The following is a 22,705-nucleotide window of genomic DNA, read 5'->3' on the forward strand; positions in this document are numbered from 1 at the left end:
CCTGTTCTATGGTATATTTTCCTGGTCTAACGCCACGCTCATAAGGCCAAATCAGTTCGTTGAAGGTGGGTTTCAGTCTTTCACACAATATACTTTACAAGTCCTTGTAACCTATGCTTATAAGGCTGATCATTAAAATTTGGTTTGGCTCAAATTAGGTTTGAGAATCGTACTCCTCCATATATATCTCGCTGCAAGCTGATTAGCTTGCAAACTCTTCGTAGTAGGCGGACTGTTTCGGGTCTGATGTTTTTACATGATATTCTGAGTGGGCAAATTGACTGCCCCACTCTATTAGATCGGATTAAACAATGCTCCAATGAGGATGCTACGCCAACATGATATGTTTTCGATTGATCTATGTAAGACGAATTATGCTATAAATAAACCAATGATAAGGATAATGAGTGATTTCAATGCTTTATGCATAGTGTACAATGTTAACATTTTTGCCAATAGGATAGAATTTAAGACAACCTTTTGTACATGTTACTCTTAATGTTACAGTTTATTAAGTTTTTTTGTTATTCTAGTCTGTAAGATTGTACTAATCATAGACTCTAAATAAATAAATAAATAAATAATTTGCGTAATGGGGTTGCCTTTCTTGTGGATTGGGCAGAGCACACTTAAATTCCAATATTCGGGCATGCGTTCATCTGACCATTTTCTGCATAAGAATTCATGCATGCACCTTATCATACATATACATGTACATACGTGCATTCAAACATACATATGTATGTACCTATGTACATTCCCCCTTCTCTATACTATATTCCTTCTTACTCATGTAGGGTTGTCAGATTTTTTATGTGGGAAATCAGTACGTTATACTTTTTCATGCTAAAAAATCAGTACTTTTCAGTACATTTCTATTCAAAGCAAAATTATGAATGTACGTAACAGATAATACTTTAAAACGCCAGAGTACTTGTGTTTTACAATATTTTGGTATATAAATAATATATTGTTTATAAAAAATAAAATTGTTATTCACTTATATACATGAGTGTACACATCATTGTACACAGAAGACAATAAATTATTTTATATTTATGACATTTTTCAATAGTCATAATGAGATCATTTCCATCTTCAGTGTTTAAGTAGTAAAAAAATTCTATACATTTCATTTTAAACTTACTTTTAATTTGCAGTTCACTTTAAACAATTTTAATCAGAGGCCGGTTTCTCTCTTTGCGCCAGGAAGCAAACTTTATACTTAGATCCTCTCAGTTGCTTTGTTTGAGTGTGGTACTGAAAAAAAAGAAGAAAATTACATATTTTTTCAAACTGTGGTAAAATGCCACTATATAAGGGCTTAATTTATAATTCCTCATGGCTTAAATTAATTTTTTCAACAAACTTTTAAAGACTAAGAATTAGCCAAAAAGAGTATCTACCCAGAAGATAATTTAGGTAGGCCTTCTTAAATGAAGCCATTCTAAGAGGCCTACCCAAGAAGGGCTGAAAAAGTGCTTCCTTGCATGCCTTCTAGAAGGGCTTATTCATTTACAATTTACGCGAATGCATAAATTTATATTATTCAGCATTACAAATGAATTTCAATAAAAATTTCAAGTTGCAATAACATATATTTGATATAAACCTTAAGCAAATACTTCAAATAAATTAAAGAAGCAACTTTAAAAGAACTCCTCCATAAGGCCTTCTGAAGTATGTCCTATAAAAGCCCTCCCGGAAGGCATTCCATGGGTAGCGAAAGAAGAAGCCCTTCAATTTGTGCCGCTCCATACAAAAAAGAAAGGAGAGAGGAATATAGAGTGGAAGGCCTCTTGACTCTCAGGAAGGACTTTTCACTCCTGAAATTATCTACTGGGTAACTCTATGTCTTGTATGCAAAACCCGTTTACAATGTCAGTGAATTGTGAAAGTTATATTCGAGATAACTAACAACACTCGACAAAAAAACGTCATCCTTCCTTTTAAAAAATTTAAGCTCCATCAAATTATCGCAACTGGTACATAAAGCGATCTTTTTGTTGTATTAATTTCTTGGGCATATCAAAAATTATTTTAAACATGTCAACTATAATTAAATTATTTTCTTTTTACTTTTTACAGTACAGTTTAAAGAAGTTCCAGCGTTATGTTAAAACTTTAAGAAAATCCTAAAGTATTTTGAAAAATCAGGACATTAGCGTACTGATTGAAGAAATGAATAAAATCAGAACAAGAGTTGAAAAATCAGTACTGTACTGATAAAAATTAGTACGTCTGGCAACCGTATCCTCATGTAACATTATTAGTTTTAAAAATTTCACCCTCTATTTTTGCGATACCGCCGCCTAAGAAGTTCCACTTCAAAAATATATATTTTCCGACGAACTGATAACCTCCTCCTTTTTTGAAGTCGGTTAATAAAGAGTTCTAAATAAAAGTCTGCAATAATTCTAAGCTCAGTAACCTATTTTTTTGAAGAGGGAGAGCACCGCAAGAATGAATGAATAAAAATCTTTTATCCGACAGGGCTACTGAAAAATATGGCAGCAAACATGAGCTTTGCTTCTTTACTTTTCCTGCCGATAATTATCAGGAAGAAGAATAATGGGAAAATTGAGAGAATTACGCTCACAGAGGGCGATATAAAGAAATAGTTAAGAAACGTAAATTAGCAGAAAATAACAAGTAAACAGCTGATCGGTGTATTTGACTTTTGAAAATATGTATTTGGCGCAATTTTTTCAATCGCGTTTTATATATCAAAGGTATTCACAAATACATTTTGCAATACTTTATCAATTTATAATGATTCGCTAATTTTTATTTAAGAAATACCAAAAATTTGGAGAAAGAAACGAATAAAGCAACATAACCTCGCTTGTTTCAACAGCTGTTTATTGATTTGGACAGCTGTTATTTTCTGCTAGTAAAAATTTTACTATCAGAAATTAGTAGGACAGGCAAAAAAAGAAGTGTGTAAGAACGAGAGAGAGCAGCTAGTTTTTTTGGGTTAAGAAACGCTTTCCAGCAAAAACTAGTGATAATTATCTGTAAAGAAACAAAGCTAATATAAATAAGAATACAGAACAATGCATGTATACACTTAAATTAAAGAAAACCAAAGAGAGTGGATATTGGAGAAAAATGAGTTCTTAATGCTAAAAGGTCTACTGAAATCAGCAAAGGCAAACATTTTCTCTATAACTGCTACATTTTATTACTTGCGAACTCGATAGCCTTCTTCTGCATCAAAGCAACTGTCAAAAATTTCCAGCCGTACAAAGTTACGAATTGGCACAGCAGAAATGTAAAATTTTCTCACCATAGTAAAAAGTTGTTTCACCATAGAACTTTGCTACGGATTGGCACAGGCTCTTTGAATCAATGACGAAGTAACCAATAGTCCCTATAGTCCGGTTGTTCCTCTTAGGGCCAGTTTTCCAGTGCACGGCTGTCGTTTAAACTAATAGTTGATTTCCACTAAGCCTTGACTGCAGTTTATGCCGTTTGAAAAACGGAGATTACAACTCGAAGGGGGTGATTCCACCTTTTAAGTAGAAGAAAGCGAAAGGAAAAAAGCAAAGCATAAGAAAAAACCTTTCCGATCACCCCACGCTGGACTTATTTGAACTTTTCTGAGCTCTTAATTGCAGTTAAGCCTTTGGTGGAAATAGGCTATTAGAGTAGCCAATCAAATGTCATCCAGCCATTCAATTTAAACGCAGTATAAGTTTAAACTGGCAGTGACATCATTGATTCAGGTGTCAAACGCTGCTCCACTGATACGTATGGTAATACAGCTGAGAGCCAGAACTACGTGCAAAAGTTTCTGCTATGCTTACATCTTATTTGTCTGAATTCTTTATTTCTTATTAAATACTATATCGTTTTAAAATGTATATAGTGATTTTTTGGTTGGAGACCTTAGCGGCCCACAAGTAACCAGGTTATTATTTTGTTGTTGTTGTTTTTGTTGTTGTTGTGGTAGCGGCTACAACAACCCCGCCCCGATCCGTTAATATCTCAGTCGTTGTCGTCAAGTTCCACTAACGGCAGCCCTAAGAAGCGTGCAGCCTCAATAGGGTCGGTCCACAGGGACAAAGGCGTTAGGGTTGTCGGGTTTTCCGGGCATACGAATAGATGTTTCGAGTCGTGAGGGGTCTCTCCGCATGCCGGCCGCGACAGCCGGTTCTACGACCCGGAATGACTCGGGTTTTACCCGACCAAGGGCTGTTGTTTCGGCGATCTAACCCCGTTTAGGTCGGCGAAGTATCTCAGATGTTATTCCTTTTTCTTCTCTTACTATTACGATTACTGACCACATGGCCGAGGAGCCATTTCGCGACTGAAGGGATAATTCCAATCCTGGTTGTTGTTGTAGCGGCTACAATCCAATCCTGGTGCTACTGCCTGCACTGTAAGCAAAAGTAAATGCTTTGAAGGCTTTTAATTTACACCTCTATTCTGCAACTCTTTCGTATTCGGATTTTGCTACGAATCGTAGAAATAGTATGCTGCAATCCGAATCGTCTTTTCGAACTTTTGAAATTCGTAACAATGGCATGCCTAAAAACGAACGAGTAAGCTTGAATCGATGTGTGTTTGCAGGAAATATTAGTGGTGTTCATTTAAACAGATAAATTTGCCTTCGCATATGCATACGTATATTTTTATCAACTGCTTTATATAAAGAACAAAAAAGAATCTTTGTTGCCACTTATCGAGAAACTTGGGTCCGGTTAAGTTATTTGTACAATGATTTTCGGTTGTTGTGTCCAAACGAATCCAAAAATTTTAACATACACGTATAATCAAAGCATTAAACTTGTATTTAAAATAAATGTTTCAAATTTCCGACCACTAGCTTATTAATAAATTCGGTTTGCACTATGCACTATTTTTTTGCAAATTCGATGTGGGGTCTGCGCAAAACTACTGTGGATGGCGTAGCCGGAGTGATATGCACAAGAAATGTTGTATAGCTTTGGCATGCGGTAGCCCCTCTTCTCCGGCAACACAGAAAGGACAATTCTACTTAGTAAGAGTTATAAACCCTAAGCGCGGCTGAAGGCAGAAGCAACAGGTGGTGGACCTGACAAAGTGCACGTTTTCAATGGCTTGGAAGAAGCTGTTATTGCCTTAACTGGATTGGGAATCAGTTCTTCAGGCATAGGAGGAGGAGGAATTCTGGCTTGTGGTTCAACAATTCAACCAGAAGCTGACATAGATGCGGCCATGGTTACTATGCCCGACAGCTCCGCATATCTTTGTGAAATCATTCCCATAGCGCGCTTTTACTCCGCTGCTATAATTGCAAATGCAATAGAATCCATCGTTTCCTTCAAAATATGTAAAATTAAACAATTTTACTATAAATAAGCACTTCATGAGTGTTTTTTAAATTCCTTTCCACTTTGTTTTCCTTCATTCAACTGTCTTCGAAAAACAACTGACATGCTGCACATGTTTCCGCAAGGGTTGCAGCATGTGGATTTTTCGTTTTTCTTAGCGTAGCTACGAATTACGAACTATGAAAATTCGGGTTCTAGAATAAGGGGGTTATTATCTGTTTGTGTTCAGTGGTCCCTTTTGTTACACCAAAAGCGCGTACTCCACGAGAACTAAATTTTCAAGTTATTGTTTTGTTTTCACAACATTCTGTAAATGCAAACTACATTGCAAAATTTTAATATCGTTCAAACTTTTAAAAACTAAAATATGTAGAGCGAACTATTGGTCTACTCAAAAGCAAATTTAGATGCTTAAGCTATGAGCCAAGATTTGCTTGTAGCATTATAAACGTATGTTGCGCTTTGCACAACATTTGCCGCAAGCGCAACGAGCCATTACCAGATGACTACTCTAACTATTACGAAGCCTTGGAGAATGAGGATCAAGGGGCAATCAATCAAGAGGAAGCAATGGTAGATCAGCAAGATGGTACAGCAATAAGAGATGACATAGCACAAAGCTTGACTTAGTAACTGAAAAAACTCTTATTTAAAGTGAAAGTACATAACGACCATTGCGTCACCGTCACCGTCAATGTCAGCGGCAACGGTGCTTATGCGTAAAGTTACACACTAGCCGTTTACCATTGCGTCCGTAAAATCAAAAAATTGCTGCTGCTCTTTGCAGAAATATCGTTTTACTTTTCTTTCATCATATTTTACATTTCGTTTTAAATACATATGTAAATCCAAAAAATTTTCACAAACTGAAAAAATGTATATTCAAACATGTATTGTCACTTGGCGCAAACGCATAATCAAAGTTGAAAGTTGAGCTAATTTGTACGACACCGTCACATTTGTGCATGTAACTTACTTCATACAAATACACCGATCCAAATTTTTTGACAACTGACGGTGACAGTGACGGTGACGCAATGGTTGTTATGTACCTTCACTTTTATTAACAAGTCTTTCCTTGTCATGATCAATTTACTTCAAAGTCTACCAAAGGTGATTACAGAACGATTTAAACATATTTTTTGTTTGCATTAATTTGTTTTTAGTTTTAATAATTTTATAAACGATCAATGTACATACATATGCACATACAGTCATATGATAAATAATAATGACACGACTTTTTGACCAGTTTTGGCTATTCTTTTGTTTTTTTAACGTTCAATTTTATAAAAATACAGCTCATTATCTAACAAAAACCATATAAACCGATATTTGAATCATTCTAGAAAAGTTTGAAAAATTAAAAAAAAAAAATATAACAAAAACAATCTTTTTAGAAAAAAACTATGTATCCAATTGTGTAGCCCATTAAATGGTAGTTTAATAAAGTGTAAGTTTCAAGTCGCAAGAATTCGCCTTATTTTTTGATAATTTTTTTTTTCTAACGTCTCACGTGTCCATACAAAGTATGTTCGACCATTTTTTTGTATGGAATCATAGCCACTTCAAACTTGCACTAACATTTAATGGGCTATCAAACTGCATACTTAGATTTTTTCTAAAAATTCTTAATAAAAAGATTGTTGTAAAAATTTGATGAATTTTTCCAACTTTTCTATAATGTTTGAAATTTGCACTTATATGGTTTTTGTTAGATAATGGCCTGAAAACAAAACAAGAATAGCAAAAACTGTTCAACAAGTAATGTCATTACTATCTTTCACATGACTGTATGTACAAAAGTCTACTGAACTCAAAACAACGTTCATTGAATAAAGTAGAATTAAATTAATTCAAGTAAAAAGTAAATAAAGTAATTTTGAACAAAAAAAAATTCAAAACTCGACAACACGTCGGTACTGTGTTTCATGGCACATCACTGTAGTCCCATATTAGTGTATTATATTATTTAGAACTTCAAGCTTTTCTGCCCTAATTGTTTGGATTACGCGGTAAGTTCCCCAAAGAGTTTTTGGGGAGTGTTGCTGGAGTGACAGTCCTTGGCCAAATATAAATCTGGGTTGTTCCGGTTACGTAGACCCGACTGTCGTGGGAACGTGGAAATGTTGCTCATGGTGTCCAGCTGAGCAGCACACACTTAGTCCAAAGTCTTCAGGCCTGAAGATTGGCTCTCTGCCCTTTTACGTTTTGGGTTAGGCTCTACTTCCTCCTCGATAATTGATAAAACGGTCTGTATTGGCACATCAGTATTTTCTGATAAATCTTCTGCTTCTATGGGCGTATGCGGCACTCCAAATGTAACAGCGCCTTCCACGCCATTTGCCATTTGAACAGGCCACATACTTTTGCCACGTCCTCCTGAATTGCCAAAATAACTGCCTGCGAATACGGACCCCCGCCGGTGATTTTGGTTGGTTGGTTGGTAGAAGCGTCGCCTGGGTATGTTCCCAGGACCCAATTAGTGCTGAAAGCACCATTTTGATACGCTTTCTCTGGGACCCCTGACTTTATCTGCTTTCATGATTCGTTGGGTTCGTCAAACCGTTTGGATTTTCCGATGAATCTATTTAGGTTAGTAATGGTGAATTTGGAAATTCCCCAAGATTTTAGATGGAAAAACTCCCGAGTGTGATCTGCCTTATTTGTGCCAATGCTGGACACTCGCAAAGATAGTGACGGACAGTTTCCTTACTTCCCACAAGATTACAGCTACGGCACCGAGGTTTATACGGAATGCCCATTCTAGCTGCATGTTCACCAATGGGCCAATGTCCCGTTATCGTGGCTATTAATTTGAAGTGCCGCTTGGCTATCTGAAAAAAAGTATGCTTTTCGTACACCTACGCAGTTCCTCTCTAGTGCTTTACAGGCCCTTTCGATGCCCAGTAATTCCGCTTGGAAGATGCTAGCAAAGTCAGGTAGTGGAAACGAGAAAGAGATATTCAGCGTTTCAGAGAACACCCCTGCAGTCCATTTTGGACCCGTCAGTATAGATATCAGTGGAATTCTCCTCGACTATCCTGCCCCTGATTCGATAAGCTTGTCAAGAATACCACGATGGCCGTGCTGCAGCGCCCTCCAGCAGCCTGACTCTTTGAGTCTGACTGCCGCAGACGCAGCAGTTTCGCGGATATCTAGTTCTATGGGTAGCTGATGCAGGATTACATTAAGCGCATCAGATGGACACGACTTAATTGCCCCTGTAGCACCTGTCCAAGCTGCTCTTTGTATACTGACTAATTTTCTGACGGTGTATTGTTTATCTAGTATTGGCCACCAAACTAACGCCACATACGTTAGTATTGGTCGTATGATAGCCGTGTACATCCAGAGGACAAGATTTGGCTTCAATCCCCGGTTCCTACTAAATATTTTTTACATGTATAATAAGCTGTGTAGGCTCTCTCAACCCGCCTCTCTATATTTGTCTTTCAGCTCAGCTTGGTATCTAATACGACACCCAAGTATTTAGCCTCGGTGGACAATGTGAGAGACATTCCATTAAGGGAGGGAAGCCTGAATTGTGGTATTTTTGTTTTATTGGTGAACAGCATCAGTTCCGTCTTGCTAGGGTTGACACCCAGTCCACTTTTTGTAGCCCAGGTGTTTAGCCGGAGCAAAGCTCCCTCTAGGATTTCACTAATCGTTGAGGGGAAGAGACCTGATACCGCCACCACTACATCATCTGCATATGCTACTACTTTCGCTCCACCTTTGTTGAGATCCAGTAGAATGTCGTTCAGTACCACCACCCATAGTAGCGGAGACAGAACTCCCCTTGGGGAGTGCCTCTATTTGCATAACGGGATTGCGTTACTGAACCAATGGTTGAAATTATGATTCTGTTTCTGAGCATTCGTTCGATCCACTCGCATATGTGGTCAGATATTCCCACCTTCACAAGAGATCGAACAATTGCTTCGACTGTTATGATATTGAAGGCCCCCTCTACGTCGAGGAATGCTGCCAAAGTGTACTGCTTGTAATGGAGTGATTTTTCTATGGTGCCCACGACTTCATGAAGCGCAGTTTCAGTTGACCTGCCCTTAATGTATGCATGTTGAGCTTTGGAATGTTTGGAATTTCCTAGAGAAAGCCTAATATGTCATGAACCAACGACTACAGATCACCTAATCAGCCATCGTTGTATTTGTAATCGATTTTCAGAAAAAAGTTTTCGTAGCGTTTTTGACGTTTTTCGGTTTCGTTTACACCGTTTCTACCGCTTCGTAGTGATTTTTTAGCGATTGAATGTGTTTTCTGCAGCGATTTTAATTATAAATTTTGGTTTATTACATATTTATGATATAAAATGAAGTGCCGTGTGATTGGAACAAGTTTGTACGTATGTTTGCCAAAAGGCGTAAATTTGCGTGAAAAGTGGGTGCACGTTTGTGGCCAGAACGGTGGCATTGAAAAATCGACCCGCGGTAATGATATGCGATTTTAAAACACTTTCAATCATGAAAACCATATTTTATGAACTTTTTTTGCTAATTGTCATCAAGTTTCACTTTGTATATTTTATAATAAATACCAGTTTAATCGCACTCAATCACCGCGCCTTTTTCATTTTCTTTGTTTGTTTCCATTCTTAGGCAAATGTCAAAAATGCTCAGAAATATACTTTTTTCTTGCTTCTTTGATTAGGTGATCTTGTATTTTTGGTTCATGCTAATATGTAGATGTAGGTCTAAAAGTCTTTCCAGTACCTTCAGCAGGAAAGATGTAAGACTTATTGGTCGGAAGTCTTTTGCTTTTTCGAGATTTCTTCTTCCCGGTTTGGGAATGAAGACAACTTTGACTCTTTTCCAGCTTTTCGGAATGTATGTCAAGCTGATACTGGCTTTGTAGACCCTTTCCAGCCAGGATATCATAGGATGTAATTTCTGGAGCATTATTGGAATGATGCCATCTGGGCCAGGAGATTTGTATGAGGAGAATTTATTTATAGCGAACTTAATTTTTTCCTTGTCTACGATTGAGTCGAGTAACTCTGGATAAAACTTAGCTTAGTCTGGCGGAATCCCTACAGTTGCAATGTGCAATAGGATTGCAAAGGGTCCTCTTTAGCTTTCTTTACAATTTTTTTTTACTGCCTTAATTCATCTTAGCACTCGTTAAAGATTTTTCTGAGATATGACCTGTGCTCCCTAAGCTCCCCCGTCCACCATGGACGGGATTTTTTCTTAAGGACGCTTACTGGTGTGGATTTTCTAAAAGCTATGGCTAGAGTTTTTTCCAGTTTATCTACTGTGTTGTCTAGTTCAGTAGCAGCAGTTGTAATCTCCTTTGATTACTACTGTCTAGGCTACCTGACTTCAGCCTGATAAATTTTAGTCATATTGTTCTTCTCGGATTCCGAAATAGGGAAGAGGCCTTTCCGCGAATTCGGAAGAGTATCCAACAATGATCCGACATGGATGTTTCACTGGATATACCATCTGTTGCTAGGGTTAAGTCCAGTACGTCTTCCCATCCCGCAAATCTTTCGGAGCTGGGAAATATAAAGGTCGGATTCTCTCCTTTATTGCATATATTCAGGTTAGTATTTAATATAAAGTGTAAGAGAGACTCACCTCTGCTGTTTATCGTGGAACTCCCCCAGATAGTGTGTCTCGCTTTTGCGTCGCATCCTTTTTTTGATTAGAATGCATACTCTCGGTTTACCTGTGTTACCACTATAAAAGTGGTTATGTGTAGTGCTGTTAAGTCCATCGATCTGATCACCTCGGACCCACGGCTCCTGGATTAGGCTGACGTCGATGCTTCCCTCTCCGAGAAGGATTGACAGATTATCTGTCACACATATTAAGTGCTTCAGATTAATCTGTACACACTTCCTTCAGCGTCCTTCAGCAACTGGCTCGCATCGTCGACCTCCTCTGTGTCGTCTTCATTAGGAGCCTTGTCGCCTACAAAAATCTTCATCTTGGCCATGCGGATGCCAAAGCGAATTCTGTTGTCCGCCTTTGACAGAGCCTCAATAGATTCTTCGCAAATAGCCAAGAGAAGAGGTCTGCTGGTTTTATTTGGCTGCTCAACTTTTCTAAGCTGCCAGTCTGGTATACACGGTATGTGTTTGTTGGCGAGCTTTAGGCACCTCAGAAGTTTCTCGCCTGGTTCCTCCATGGGGGGTAACCAGATACGTGCACGTGGCCTCTGAGGGACGTCCTTAGCTGGAATCAGCCTTAGTTTAGGGCCGACGAATGCTTCGCTTATTTTAGCGACGCACCCAGCTAAGAAGTCCAAAGAATCCTCGAAAGGATCCAGAGGAATCAAACTCCGGATGGGGACCCGCCGGGTTATCGAGGACGTGGTCCATAACGAGACTCGATAGCTTGACGTCGATCTCCACCCAGTGCTTCTGCATAGATACCGGAGTCTTCGAGTTTTCATCATCAAAGTGGCGTTGCAGCGGGTTGGGGTCAGATGAAGAAGCCTGTTTAGGCTTCTCGCTCTCTCCGCCGGTAGTGCTGTCGTTGGTGGAACGATTTCTATTTTGAGATTCGCCCTTTTGCTTTATTCCAGGTGGATTGGGGTTTGCAGATTGCTTCTCTTTTAAGGAGCTCTCATATTCCTCAACCACCTTTTTGTGGTATTCGACCCCCTTAAACTCATAGGAGCCGCTTGAAGCCGAAATTCCTTTCTTTCCGCCCTACTCCCTCCGTCGTTGTACTGTGGTTGGTACTGCCGGCAGCTTTGGAGGAAGACTGAAGGTCATGGCTGGTAGGGATGCCTGGCTTGGCATCCTTAGATGTGGTATGTTTTGCTGCTTGTGATTCTGGTGTAATATGGTTGGTACAACCAGGAACACTTTTGATTGTCTCCTGACTGGAGGCAAGAAGGGTGTCCTCATTGGACTCCGTAACTACGGGGCCCGGGTTCCGATAAGGAAGTGCCAAAGTCGATTGTCCAGTGTTCGTTGCAGTGTTCATCATCAGTTTTGTTTCGGTTTCAGTTTGTGTTTGTTGTTTTTGTTTTTGGTCTAGATCGTTCATATTTGGTTCCACGAGTTAGCACAGAAAGGGATCGTCACTCGTCCGCAGTGCTGGCATACGTAGAGAAGGCACTTATACCTCCGACCTTGCCCGGTCATCGGAGGGGACCGTTCGCGACCGGCTATTCAATATACACCCGCTGACCATTCAGCCATCGGCACAGGTACCTCATCACCTTGGCTTAGGGTGTTGCTGGTGCGGCTATCTCCACATACTTTCCAACCGGGAAGTTTGCTCACATACCAGTTTGGTTTGTTGGCTTCCCTCACGATTGCAAAGGATATGAAGCTTTCCTCTTAGTTCATCACGATCTGGAAGATCCCTTTGGGGAATTTCCATGTCGTCATTTAAGCCCCTTCAGCACGGCAAGACGACCAGCATTGAAGGAGCCAATTTTTTGGGGATAATGCATTTTCCAATCAAGCCATACCTTTTAGGAACACAAACATATACATACTTTTATTTAAAATTTGTATTTACTGTGTATATTAAATTGCCTTACCTTTTTCCAGCCAGCAATGTCCTTGATAGGTGGACCAGCAGAATTTAGTTTTCCAACTAATGTTTGCCATTTGTCATGGACTATTGCCCGGTCACCTTTCGCGAAGCCTCTGGCCAAATCCTGGTTCTCCCTCATAAATTCAACGAAAATGTTGTCGTGCGTTGCATCTTTAAGTTTTCCCCTGCAATGAGCATTATTTGATGTTTATGAAAAATCAAATAATTTAACAAATTTAATAATTACTTACATATTGCTGGTTTGGATTTTTTTTTTGTGCTATGACGGACGTGATGTTGTGGCAAAGGATCCTTTATCTAGGTCCTTAAATAGCAGGTTATTCAACAGTGTGATTAAAATTTTTTTAACAGCAAATGTGAATCGAGAAAATTCACGGCAAGTTGATCCAGCTATAATTACTATTTCTCTCTTGTTGGCTTTGGTAGTCGTGAGGTTTGGAATTTCGCGAAATAATTTTGCTTGATATGAAACAGCTGATGAGCTTTAACAATGTTGCCAGCGCTCTGGGATTTTTAATCAGTTCTTTTTTATTTTAGATGGCCTTAATATTGTGTGTAGATTATTAAGTTGTTCTTCAAATAAGTTAACTAACTATAGGAGTAATCCAAAACGTCAAAATACAAAGCATCAGTATTTTTTTTTCTAAACCGCGCTAGAAGAAAAAGTCGTCTAACCTAGTTGAAAACTTGCATCTAACCCGAGGTTGCGCACATTTGACATTACAATCTACTGAGGTTTAGGAGTAAAAGAGACTAAATTCTAAATTTACGAACAAGATTTAGGTATTTCCATGGTTTCCATTGGACAAATCATATGCTAAAAAATAGGTACTTTTCCCAATTTTTTTTAAAATTAGTGAGCACACCTATGTTTTAGATATGATTTTATTCGTAATCTCTTAGTAAATCGATTAATATAAGTGTAATTTATTTTCATCAAGTGTTTCAAAAGTTAGACGAGGAATAAACATGAAATGGAAATCAAAAGAATAAGCTGGGTTCAAATTACGCTGTTCAAATTGTAAATTTTGAGCAAAGACTTTGAAAGTTAAACTCACTAATTGGGACGTTCTAAATTCAATGGCATGCCCCGTTTTACCAGATTGACTCCGGTTTTTGAGATAACGGTACATGAAAATTTTATAAAATTTTAACCATTTTATAAATAACCCTCAGTTTTGAAGTTATTTTACTAAAATTTTACACATAACGGTTTTTCAATATTACCTTAATTATTGCTTAAAATTATCGAAACGGGTTCACTTTAACATATAGCTCCAATACAACTGAGTACTCAGATATGTGTCTTTGCGCTATAACTCTAACTTCATATATGAAACATAAATTGTATGCGTGCTATATGTTAAAGTGAACCTATTCTAAATTTCTACCTGCTTAATTGGAGGCGTTATAACGCAAACCAACGTCTCTGAACAATCAGTTGTACGGGGGCTAGATGTTAAATTGAACCGATTTAGATGATTTTAAGAGATAGTGAAAGTAATATTAAAATACAAGCGTGTGCAAAATTTTAGTGAAATATCTTCAAAATCGAAGAAGATTTTTGTAAAATAGTTAAAATTTAAGCAAAGCTGTACTTGAACTATCTCGAAAAGTGGAGCCAATCGGGCAAAACTGGAGACGCCATTGAATTTAGAAGGCTCCAGTTAAGTAAGAGCAACTGTCAGAAGCTTCATCGAAAAAAAAAAATCATTTGATACCACGATCGAAATATTCTGACTACAAAAATGAGCATCATTAAAAATAGTAAATCAGGGGACAACTCCTTGCAGACGATCCCTCGCCCAGGCACGTCAGGAGGCATCTCTACGAACTTACGGACGAAGTCCTGGGGTTCATCAAACAACCTCTGGACCCGACAGCTTATCGACAGGCCTTGAACAGCATTCACTGAGATGCAGTCTCGAGTTATGTAGACTCCCGACCTGTGAATGACGTTCCGGGCACCCAATCACCAGACGTGGACGAGACAGAGCTTCGTCTGTCTCGGCAGACTCGGACCACAATAGTCCAACTGCGCTCTGGTTACTGCAGCAGGTTGAACTCATACCTGAGAAGATTAAACGAGGATGTTCTTAACGAATGCCCGGCATGCGGAGAGTCGCCCCATGACTCACAGCATCTCTTCGTATGCCCTCTGAATCCCACCTCACTACCGCTAGTAGAGCTTGACGAAAACGTTTGAGGGACTAACGCATCTGGACTGGGTTGTAGCCACAACAACAACCACAACATCTGTAGTGAACCTAACTAAGCGTATTTTCGTTGGCTTGGAAGAAGCTATTTTTGCGGAGCTACGAATTACGAATTAGAAAATTCGGGTTCTAGAATGAGAGAGTATGTTAGTATTTGATTCAGCGAAAATACGTATAAATGGTGTTGTTAAAGTTGATTTTTTCAATCGACTTCGAATGGAGATAGGGATAGAATTCCAGATATGAATAGCATTGACACAGAATAGCCTTGCAGAGGTTAGAAAATTATAAGGTGGTACTATCAAGTCGCTTATTCGAGCTGACTTAGAGAAGATTTGTTTACTATAAAGATAGCTCGGAGCCTTATCTGGCAAATAAGCCGGAGTTGAGGACATTCTCCAAATTTCTTAAAATATTGCTGGCAATAGAGTTTACATGATCATGACATGAAAGGCTACAGTTAATAACAAAACCAGGATTTGACACTTTTAACACAAATTTGAGATACTTACTGGCAGTATGTACATATATATGAGTTGTTGTGTTTCTTAGAAAAAGGTATCATTGACAAAATTACCCAGATTTTTATATTAGTCGATGGGAGTTGAAACAGCCTTTCAATCATATCGAAACGATTCAACACTTAGCATTGGCTTGTCATTGCATGCGGATTTACCCATCTTGACTTGGATCAATTTCGAGGCCCAAAAAACATTTTGTTGCAATTACTTTTACCTCGAAATTGGTATGAAATAATAGACTTGAATTCATTGTTGGTTGCCATAATTCGTCATCAGCCTACATACATATATTCCCAGTAGATAATTTAGGTAAGCCTTCTTAAGTGAAGCCATTCAAAGAGGCCTACCCAAGAACGGCTGAAAAAAGTACTTCCTTGCATGCTTTCTAGAAGGGCTTATTCATTTACAATTTACGCGAATGCATAAATTTATATTATTTAGCATTACAAATGAATTTCAATAAACATTTTAAGTTGCAATAACACATATTTGATATAAACCTTAAGCAAATACCTCAAAGATGTATGATTTTTATAAATTACAGAAGCAACTTTAAAAGAACTCCTCCGAAAGGTCTTCTGAAATACATCCTTTAAAAGCAATTCTGGAAGGCGTTCTATGGGTAGCGAAATAAGAAGCCCTTCAATTTGTGCCACTCCTACAAAAAAGAAACGAATATAGAGTGGAAGGCCTCTTGACTCTCAGGAAGGCCTTTCGAAAGGGCTTTTAACTCCTGAAATTATCTACTGGGTTGCGATAACCGTAATAGTGCCTTAAGGCAAATATTTGATCCGGCGCACAAACACACGAACCTAATTCATTTTGTTTAAAATTAAACTTGCAGATAAATGATGTAAATTTTTCGTTCCAACATCTCGATGCTTCTTTCAAAACCTTTAAACTTTTAATCAATTTGCACACGTTTCCACCATCATCAAACCCATTGATTTAAAAAAATATCTTAACTGTATTTCATTCATTGCTAACGAAAAAATTGCACATGTCGATGTGAACTTCACCATCGGCCTAACGTTTCTTCGTAGTTCACACCATACTGCTGTGTGAGTGCATGAATCACCAGGCTGCTTTATACCGTTTAGGTGAACCGTTGAGTTTATCTTTGATCTTAAACACCCAGCGATTATCAATCACTTTTTGACTCTCAGATGGATCAACCAATTCCCATATACAGTTATTAATCTGTGAATTAGACTCATCGTCCCTAGCGCACATCCACTCCTGTGTGTTTGTTGCGTATGTTTTCACCTGAACAACAGTGGCTGAGTAACCAGTTTGAATTAACCGACTCGAGCGATTCACACGTCGCAGATCATAACGTTGATCACTTCGCTAAGACTTACCTTGTTCTTGGGAGGTTTTACTTGGTTCAATGTTTGTTTCATTTGAACTTCACGTTCACTGGCGGTTTCTGCTTCATTGAAACGAACATTGCAACTCAGACGTTTTCAGTCGTTTGAGTCATATAATCGGAAATTCTTGCTAGTGGGTTCAAATCCCACAAAAAACCCTTTGCTTCCGGATCCCACTTGTACATAACATTCGGTTCCGAGAATTTTTATGCGACCGAAATATGGGTTTCGACCAGACCAGACCAGACCATTTTTCGTAGGGTGTATCATTTGCTATTTGTTTGCGTTTTAACAAATGGGTTGCTGTACGCACTGCTTCTGGTTACCAACACGACGATAAGTCATGTGAGGCGCTGCACCCAAATCAGCACACCAATAGTTGGATTTTGTATCGTCGTATTTGTTTGCACGCACAACCGAAGGCCATGCTAACTCATCTTTGTCTTTCAGACTTTTTTGTCTTTGCGTCTAGCATTTTTTGGCTTTTATTGTTACTTCATGAATTTTTAGGTTTTGGAAATTTTTTATCTTTCGCCCAATTTCTCACAAATCACCATTAAATTTTATCGACTTGAAAATTACGCCTTATTATACAAATACTATTAATGGGCCGCTGTGGTGTAGTGGTAAGCAGTGCGCGCTTCCACTCCGCAACGCCTGGGTTCAAACCCTGGTCATAGCAACATCGCAAAAAAATATAGAAAGAAGGGCTTTTCTTAACAGCGGCCGTCCCTCGGCACGCAATGGCAAACCTCCGAGTGTATTTCTGCTATGAAAAACAGCTTCTCATAAAAATACAATCGCCTTTCGGAGTCGGCGTAAAACTGTAGGTCCCTCCGCTTTGTGTGACAACATCAAGGCGCACACCACATATTGGAGGAGAAGCTCGGCCAAACACTAACATATGCGTAAGCGCCAACCTCTTATTATTATTATTAATGGGCTACAAAACTGCATACTCAAATTTTTTATAAGAAATCGAATGGAAAATTTTAAAATTTCGATGGAAATTTTCTTGCATTTTCCCGAGTATGAAATTAAAGAAATTTATTCTTGTGGTTTTCGCTGGTGAATGAACTATATTTTTATAAAAAATAAGAAAAATTTGGTATGGAAAATGTAAATAAATAAAGTCGTGAAAACGTCAGGTTATGCATATTTTTGACGCTGACTGTAAGTATTACATGTATAATATACCATGGAATTGCCGGACCCTCTATAGTGAAGTTGCGACATCTATTACTAATATACCTTTTTGATTTTCCCAAAACAAGTAATAAATCACATTCCAAATAAAAAATGGCCATATAAGAGAAGGAAGTTCTAAGATATGCTGATATTGCAAATGTTGTGTTTGACACTGTATATGTATCGGTTATACTCATGCATTCATTTTTTCTCAGGTATGCGGAAAAACCATCACACCAGCAACAAATAAACCTACAGCATCGAAACTACGAATTGGATTTGGAGCGTGATCACGCTTTGCCCACGTCAGCCCCCAATGCCGATATTTTAAAAAGTAATAGTAATCCAACGTATCCGAACCCGAATAGACATCACAATCACGAGCGCGAACGACACCGGCATGTCATGAGCTCTACGCCTTCCCCATCATGTAAGTAGTTTATCTTATTGCCTATAAAACAGACAAATAACAGTTTCAAGTTTATCCGTATAGTTATTCAAGGATATAGACAGACTGACAATGACTGAAAAAAACTCGTTTTGCGAATATGTACCTGTATGCATGTAGATTTAAAAATTAAAAACTACTAAACTACCGGAACAAAAAATTCCGATTAAATCTTATTTGGCAGTACAACCGTTTGTTCGGTTTGGACCGAAACCCAAAAACATCGACAGTTGCCTCTCTCCTTTGGGGATTTGCGCCAGTTGTTCATCCCAAGTTGTTATTGTTGTAACAGCATTCCAATTCCCCAAAGAGTATTTGGGGAGCGTTGCTGGAGTGACAGTCCTTGGCGTTTTTATGACCGATTTAAACTATCTAAAAATTAAAATTAATTAAAAATCAAAAAATAACTTACAATTTATAAAAAAAAAAATTTAAAAAATTTTTAATGGGAAAAATATAGTTCCAAACGGATTAATCATGATTATTATAAATATCATAACCGTCACGGTCCTCGGTTTAAATATAATGTTGATGAAAAAATAGGCTTTACTTCTTTCTAACATTTAAGCTCAACATTTTGTATCGTAAGTTTCGAATAAGCAGTTTTCTAAACACCGATTAGATCCACACACTCTGCTTTTTAAAAATCGAAGTAAAGACACTTAAACTTGTTTTGCTTACATTAACTATTTTTTGATTTTGCTTTGTTTTCTTTCGGAATGAGCAATATAAAATTGTGAACTTATTTGAATTACTCAAATTTGAAATGAATTCGGAATTTAGAAATTGCTCAAGAGGTACTTAAAAAGTATTATAGAAAAGATGACACTAATAATGCTACATTGGTATCATTTGACATAAAGGATCTTTACACGTCAATAGCAACAAGGACAACGGATATTTTATTTAGAATATTACTCTGCAAAACGGAAAAGAAAATCGCAAATGAAATTATCAATACTTTCAAGACTACGATAAACCAAAATTATTTCCGAGTTCACAACAAAATATACAGACAAATAAATGGACTAGGAATGGATAACCCAACATCGGCTATACTCATGGAGGTGTTCGTGCAAAGCCTAGAGGAGAAATATATGGAGCATCTCACAACCAATTTAGGGGCCAGCTTCTACGCTAGATATGTGGACGACATAATATGTATAATAACGGGGGACAAAGAGGGGCAGATATTGGACTACCTCAGTGAACAACACAAAAATATAGCATTCACGATAGATAAGGAAGAGAAAGGTAAACTTAACTATTTGGATCTAACGATTAAAATAAACAAGACCACCAACAGGCTGGAATACGGGATATACAGAGAGTACACAGCGACCGACACAGTAATACATGAACCTCTAACCACCCACAACAACACAAAAACGCAGCATTTAGACAATTATTAACTAAACTTGAGCGAACCCCATTAACTAAGGAAGCACACAGGAGAGAGCTAGACACAATATATCGTCGCTCGAATAAAGAAACAGTGTAAATGCCACATACACTATTATTCGATAATTGCACCATTGGATAGACAATCCTTTAATCTATTATAAAAGTCTTTAGTTTTCTTAAATATCTCTTTGGCTCACTAATTTATTCCCGAAAAACGAAATTGTATTTGTATGGTTTGTAATGGTTTATAAAAACTTCCAATTCGTTTTTCTCAAAACTATACTTTTCATGTTACACTATTTCATTAATCCAGCGACGATATGCTATTGCCAAAACCAATGGATACAAAAAAGATCTGGTGGACAAAATTAGAAAGGACTCGAAACGAAAAAGTAGGAACAAGAAAGAAAACAACGATACAGCTTGGACAGTGTTAACTTACACGGGTAAAATGACACACAAACTGGCCAAGGTTTTCCAAAAATTCAACATTCGCACATCGTTCAGAACCAGGAACTGTTAAAGTATTTGTTTCTTTATACAAAGTTTTATATATATATCTATATTAATGATTCAGCAAAATATAAAAGGAAAATCTGATAAGCACACTGGCTGTCAAAAACAAGAAATGCAAAAAAAAAATAAAGGATAAAGACAAAAGCAAATACATTATAGCGCCATCTATTTGACAATTGATGTGAAGGGAAATTTAACTTAGGCTAACATTACATACTTCAACACTTTCCCTTGTTAATTATAGTTAAATTTGAAATAAAATGTATTATAACATAATTTCTGCGTCGCCTTTATGATTTATGTGAGTCCCATCTTCAGTGATAGAATTTTGAGTCTCGTTTTCGGCAACGGTTTAGTCATTATATCTGCTAATTGATGTTCTGTTGAGATTTGTTGGATACACAATTTGCCTTCTGTCACCTTCTCTCTGATGAAAAAGTGCTTTATGGAAATATGTTTTGTTCGGCGGTGAAATTCTGGATTTTGAGCTAATCTAACTGCTGCAGAGTTATCAACTAGAACGATGGGAACAGCTTTAAGCTTTATGATACCTCTGAAAAGTCTGCTTAACCATATTGCTTCTTTGGCTCCCTCGTTTGCTGCTATAATTTCTGCTTCAGTTGTGGAAGTTGCCACAATCGCTTGTCGTTGACTGAACCAAGAAATCGCACCTCCTGCATATTTTACCACTACTCCTGACGTCGAGCGGGCAGTCTTCATGCACCCTCCAAAATCAGCATCGCTGTAGACCTCTAAAAGACCTACATCTTTGTTGTACCGGTAGACTACTCCAAGGTCTAAAGTTCCTGCTATGTACCGAAAAACTCTCTTGACTCGTACTATGTCCTCATGAGTAGGATTTTCCAATGCTCTGGAAATAAAGCCCACACTGTACGCCAAGTCCGGCCGTGTGCCCAGCATTAGGTACATTAGTGCTCCTACAGCTTGTCTGTAGGGAAATTTTGTTGATTTGTCATCTTTTCCTGGTGCGCAGCTTTCTGCATCTTTGAGTATTGGAGTTGAAACAGGTTTGCATTCGGAAAAGTTGAAACGTTCTAAAATTTTCTTTGCGTATGATTTTTGATTAATCTTAATAAAATCTTCTTTTAGCTCAATTTCTAGACCCAAAAAGTAACTTGCCTTATTTGAAACAATTTTGAACTCTGTTTTCAACTCACCAATAAATGTCTCCAACTCACGTGGATCTGATGCAGCTAGAAGACCATCATCCACGTAAATTACCAGAATGAGTTTTTGACCACATCTTTCTCGAATGTACAAGCACGGATCAGCGTCACTGGCCTTGAACTCATGCTTTTCAAGGAAGCCTCCGAAGCGTTTGTTCCAGCATCTAGGTGCTTGCTTGAGACCATATAGGCTTTTCTGCAGCTTACATACCTTACTGGTCCCGTCCTCATACCCTTGTGGCTGTTTAATAAACACGTTCTCTTCGAGCTCTCCATATAAAAACGCTGTTGATACATCGAACTGTTTTAAATGCATTCTCTCACTGGCTGCAATACTTAGGATTGAGCGAATTGTTCCCATTCTCGCTACTGGACTGAATGTTTCGCTGTAATCTTTGCCTTGACGCTGATTGAAGCCCTTCACAACCAACCTCGCTTTATACTTGTCTATGCTTCCATCAGGATTTTTCTTAAGCCGGAACACCCATTTGCATGGAATTGCCCTTACATCTTGTGGCAGTTCGGTTAAAGTCCACGTTTTATTCTCTTTTAACGAGGCCATTTCGCGATCCATGGCTTTTCTCCAATCAATTGCATCGCCGCTCTCAAGAGCCTTTTCAAAAGTATCAGGGGATTCACTCAATTGACTGTGGATTTCCTCTACGGACATAACAAAGTTTTCGAGGTGCTTTGGCTTCTTTAAAGCTGACCTTCTTCTCAATACACTTCTGGTAATTTGCGGATTGATACGCTTCTTTAAAGTTAGTATAATCCTTTATTTAAACTATAAAATATACAAAAAGGAAAAGAACGATTCTAGAAAGAAGCTGTCTTCTCGACACGTGTGCAACAAGTGTTGCTCTTGATATTTTTGACAGTCATATCCATATGTCATATAATAGATGTAAATGTATGTATGTATAATTGTACGTGATCAGGGTTGTCTTTTCATCCAACACCTCTCCTGTTGAATGCTGATATCCGCCAAGATGA

General features: G+C 38.1%; 1 protein-coding gene across 1 annotated transcript in view; it reads left to right on the top strand.

Annotated features, from left to right (window-relative positions):
• Positions 1–22,705, top strand: part of LOC118745540 — a 72,096-nt gene that overhangs the window by 7,122 nt on the left and 42,269 nt on the right. The window contains exon 2 of the mRNA XM_036478987.1: positions 18,373–18,587. Coding sequence (XP_036334880.1) covers positions 18,373–18,587 — 215 coding nt within the window. The remainder of the gene's footprint in view (positions 1–18,372; positions 18,588–22,705) is intronic.

This window comes from Rhagoletis pomonella, unplaced genomic scaffold (genome assembly GCF_013731165.1).
Source record: "Rhagoletis pomonella isolate Grant_MI unplaced genomic scaffold, Rhpom_1.0 Rhpom_scaffold_00009, whole genome shotgun sequence".
Classification (NCBI taxonomy): domain Eukaryota; kingdom Metazoa; phylum Arthropoda; class Insecta; order Diptera; family Tephritidae; genus Rhagoletis; species Rhagoletis pomonella.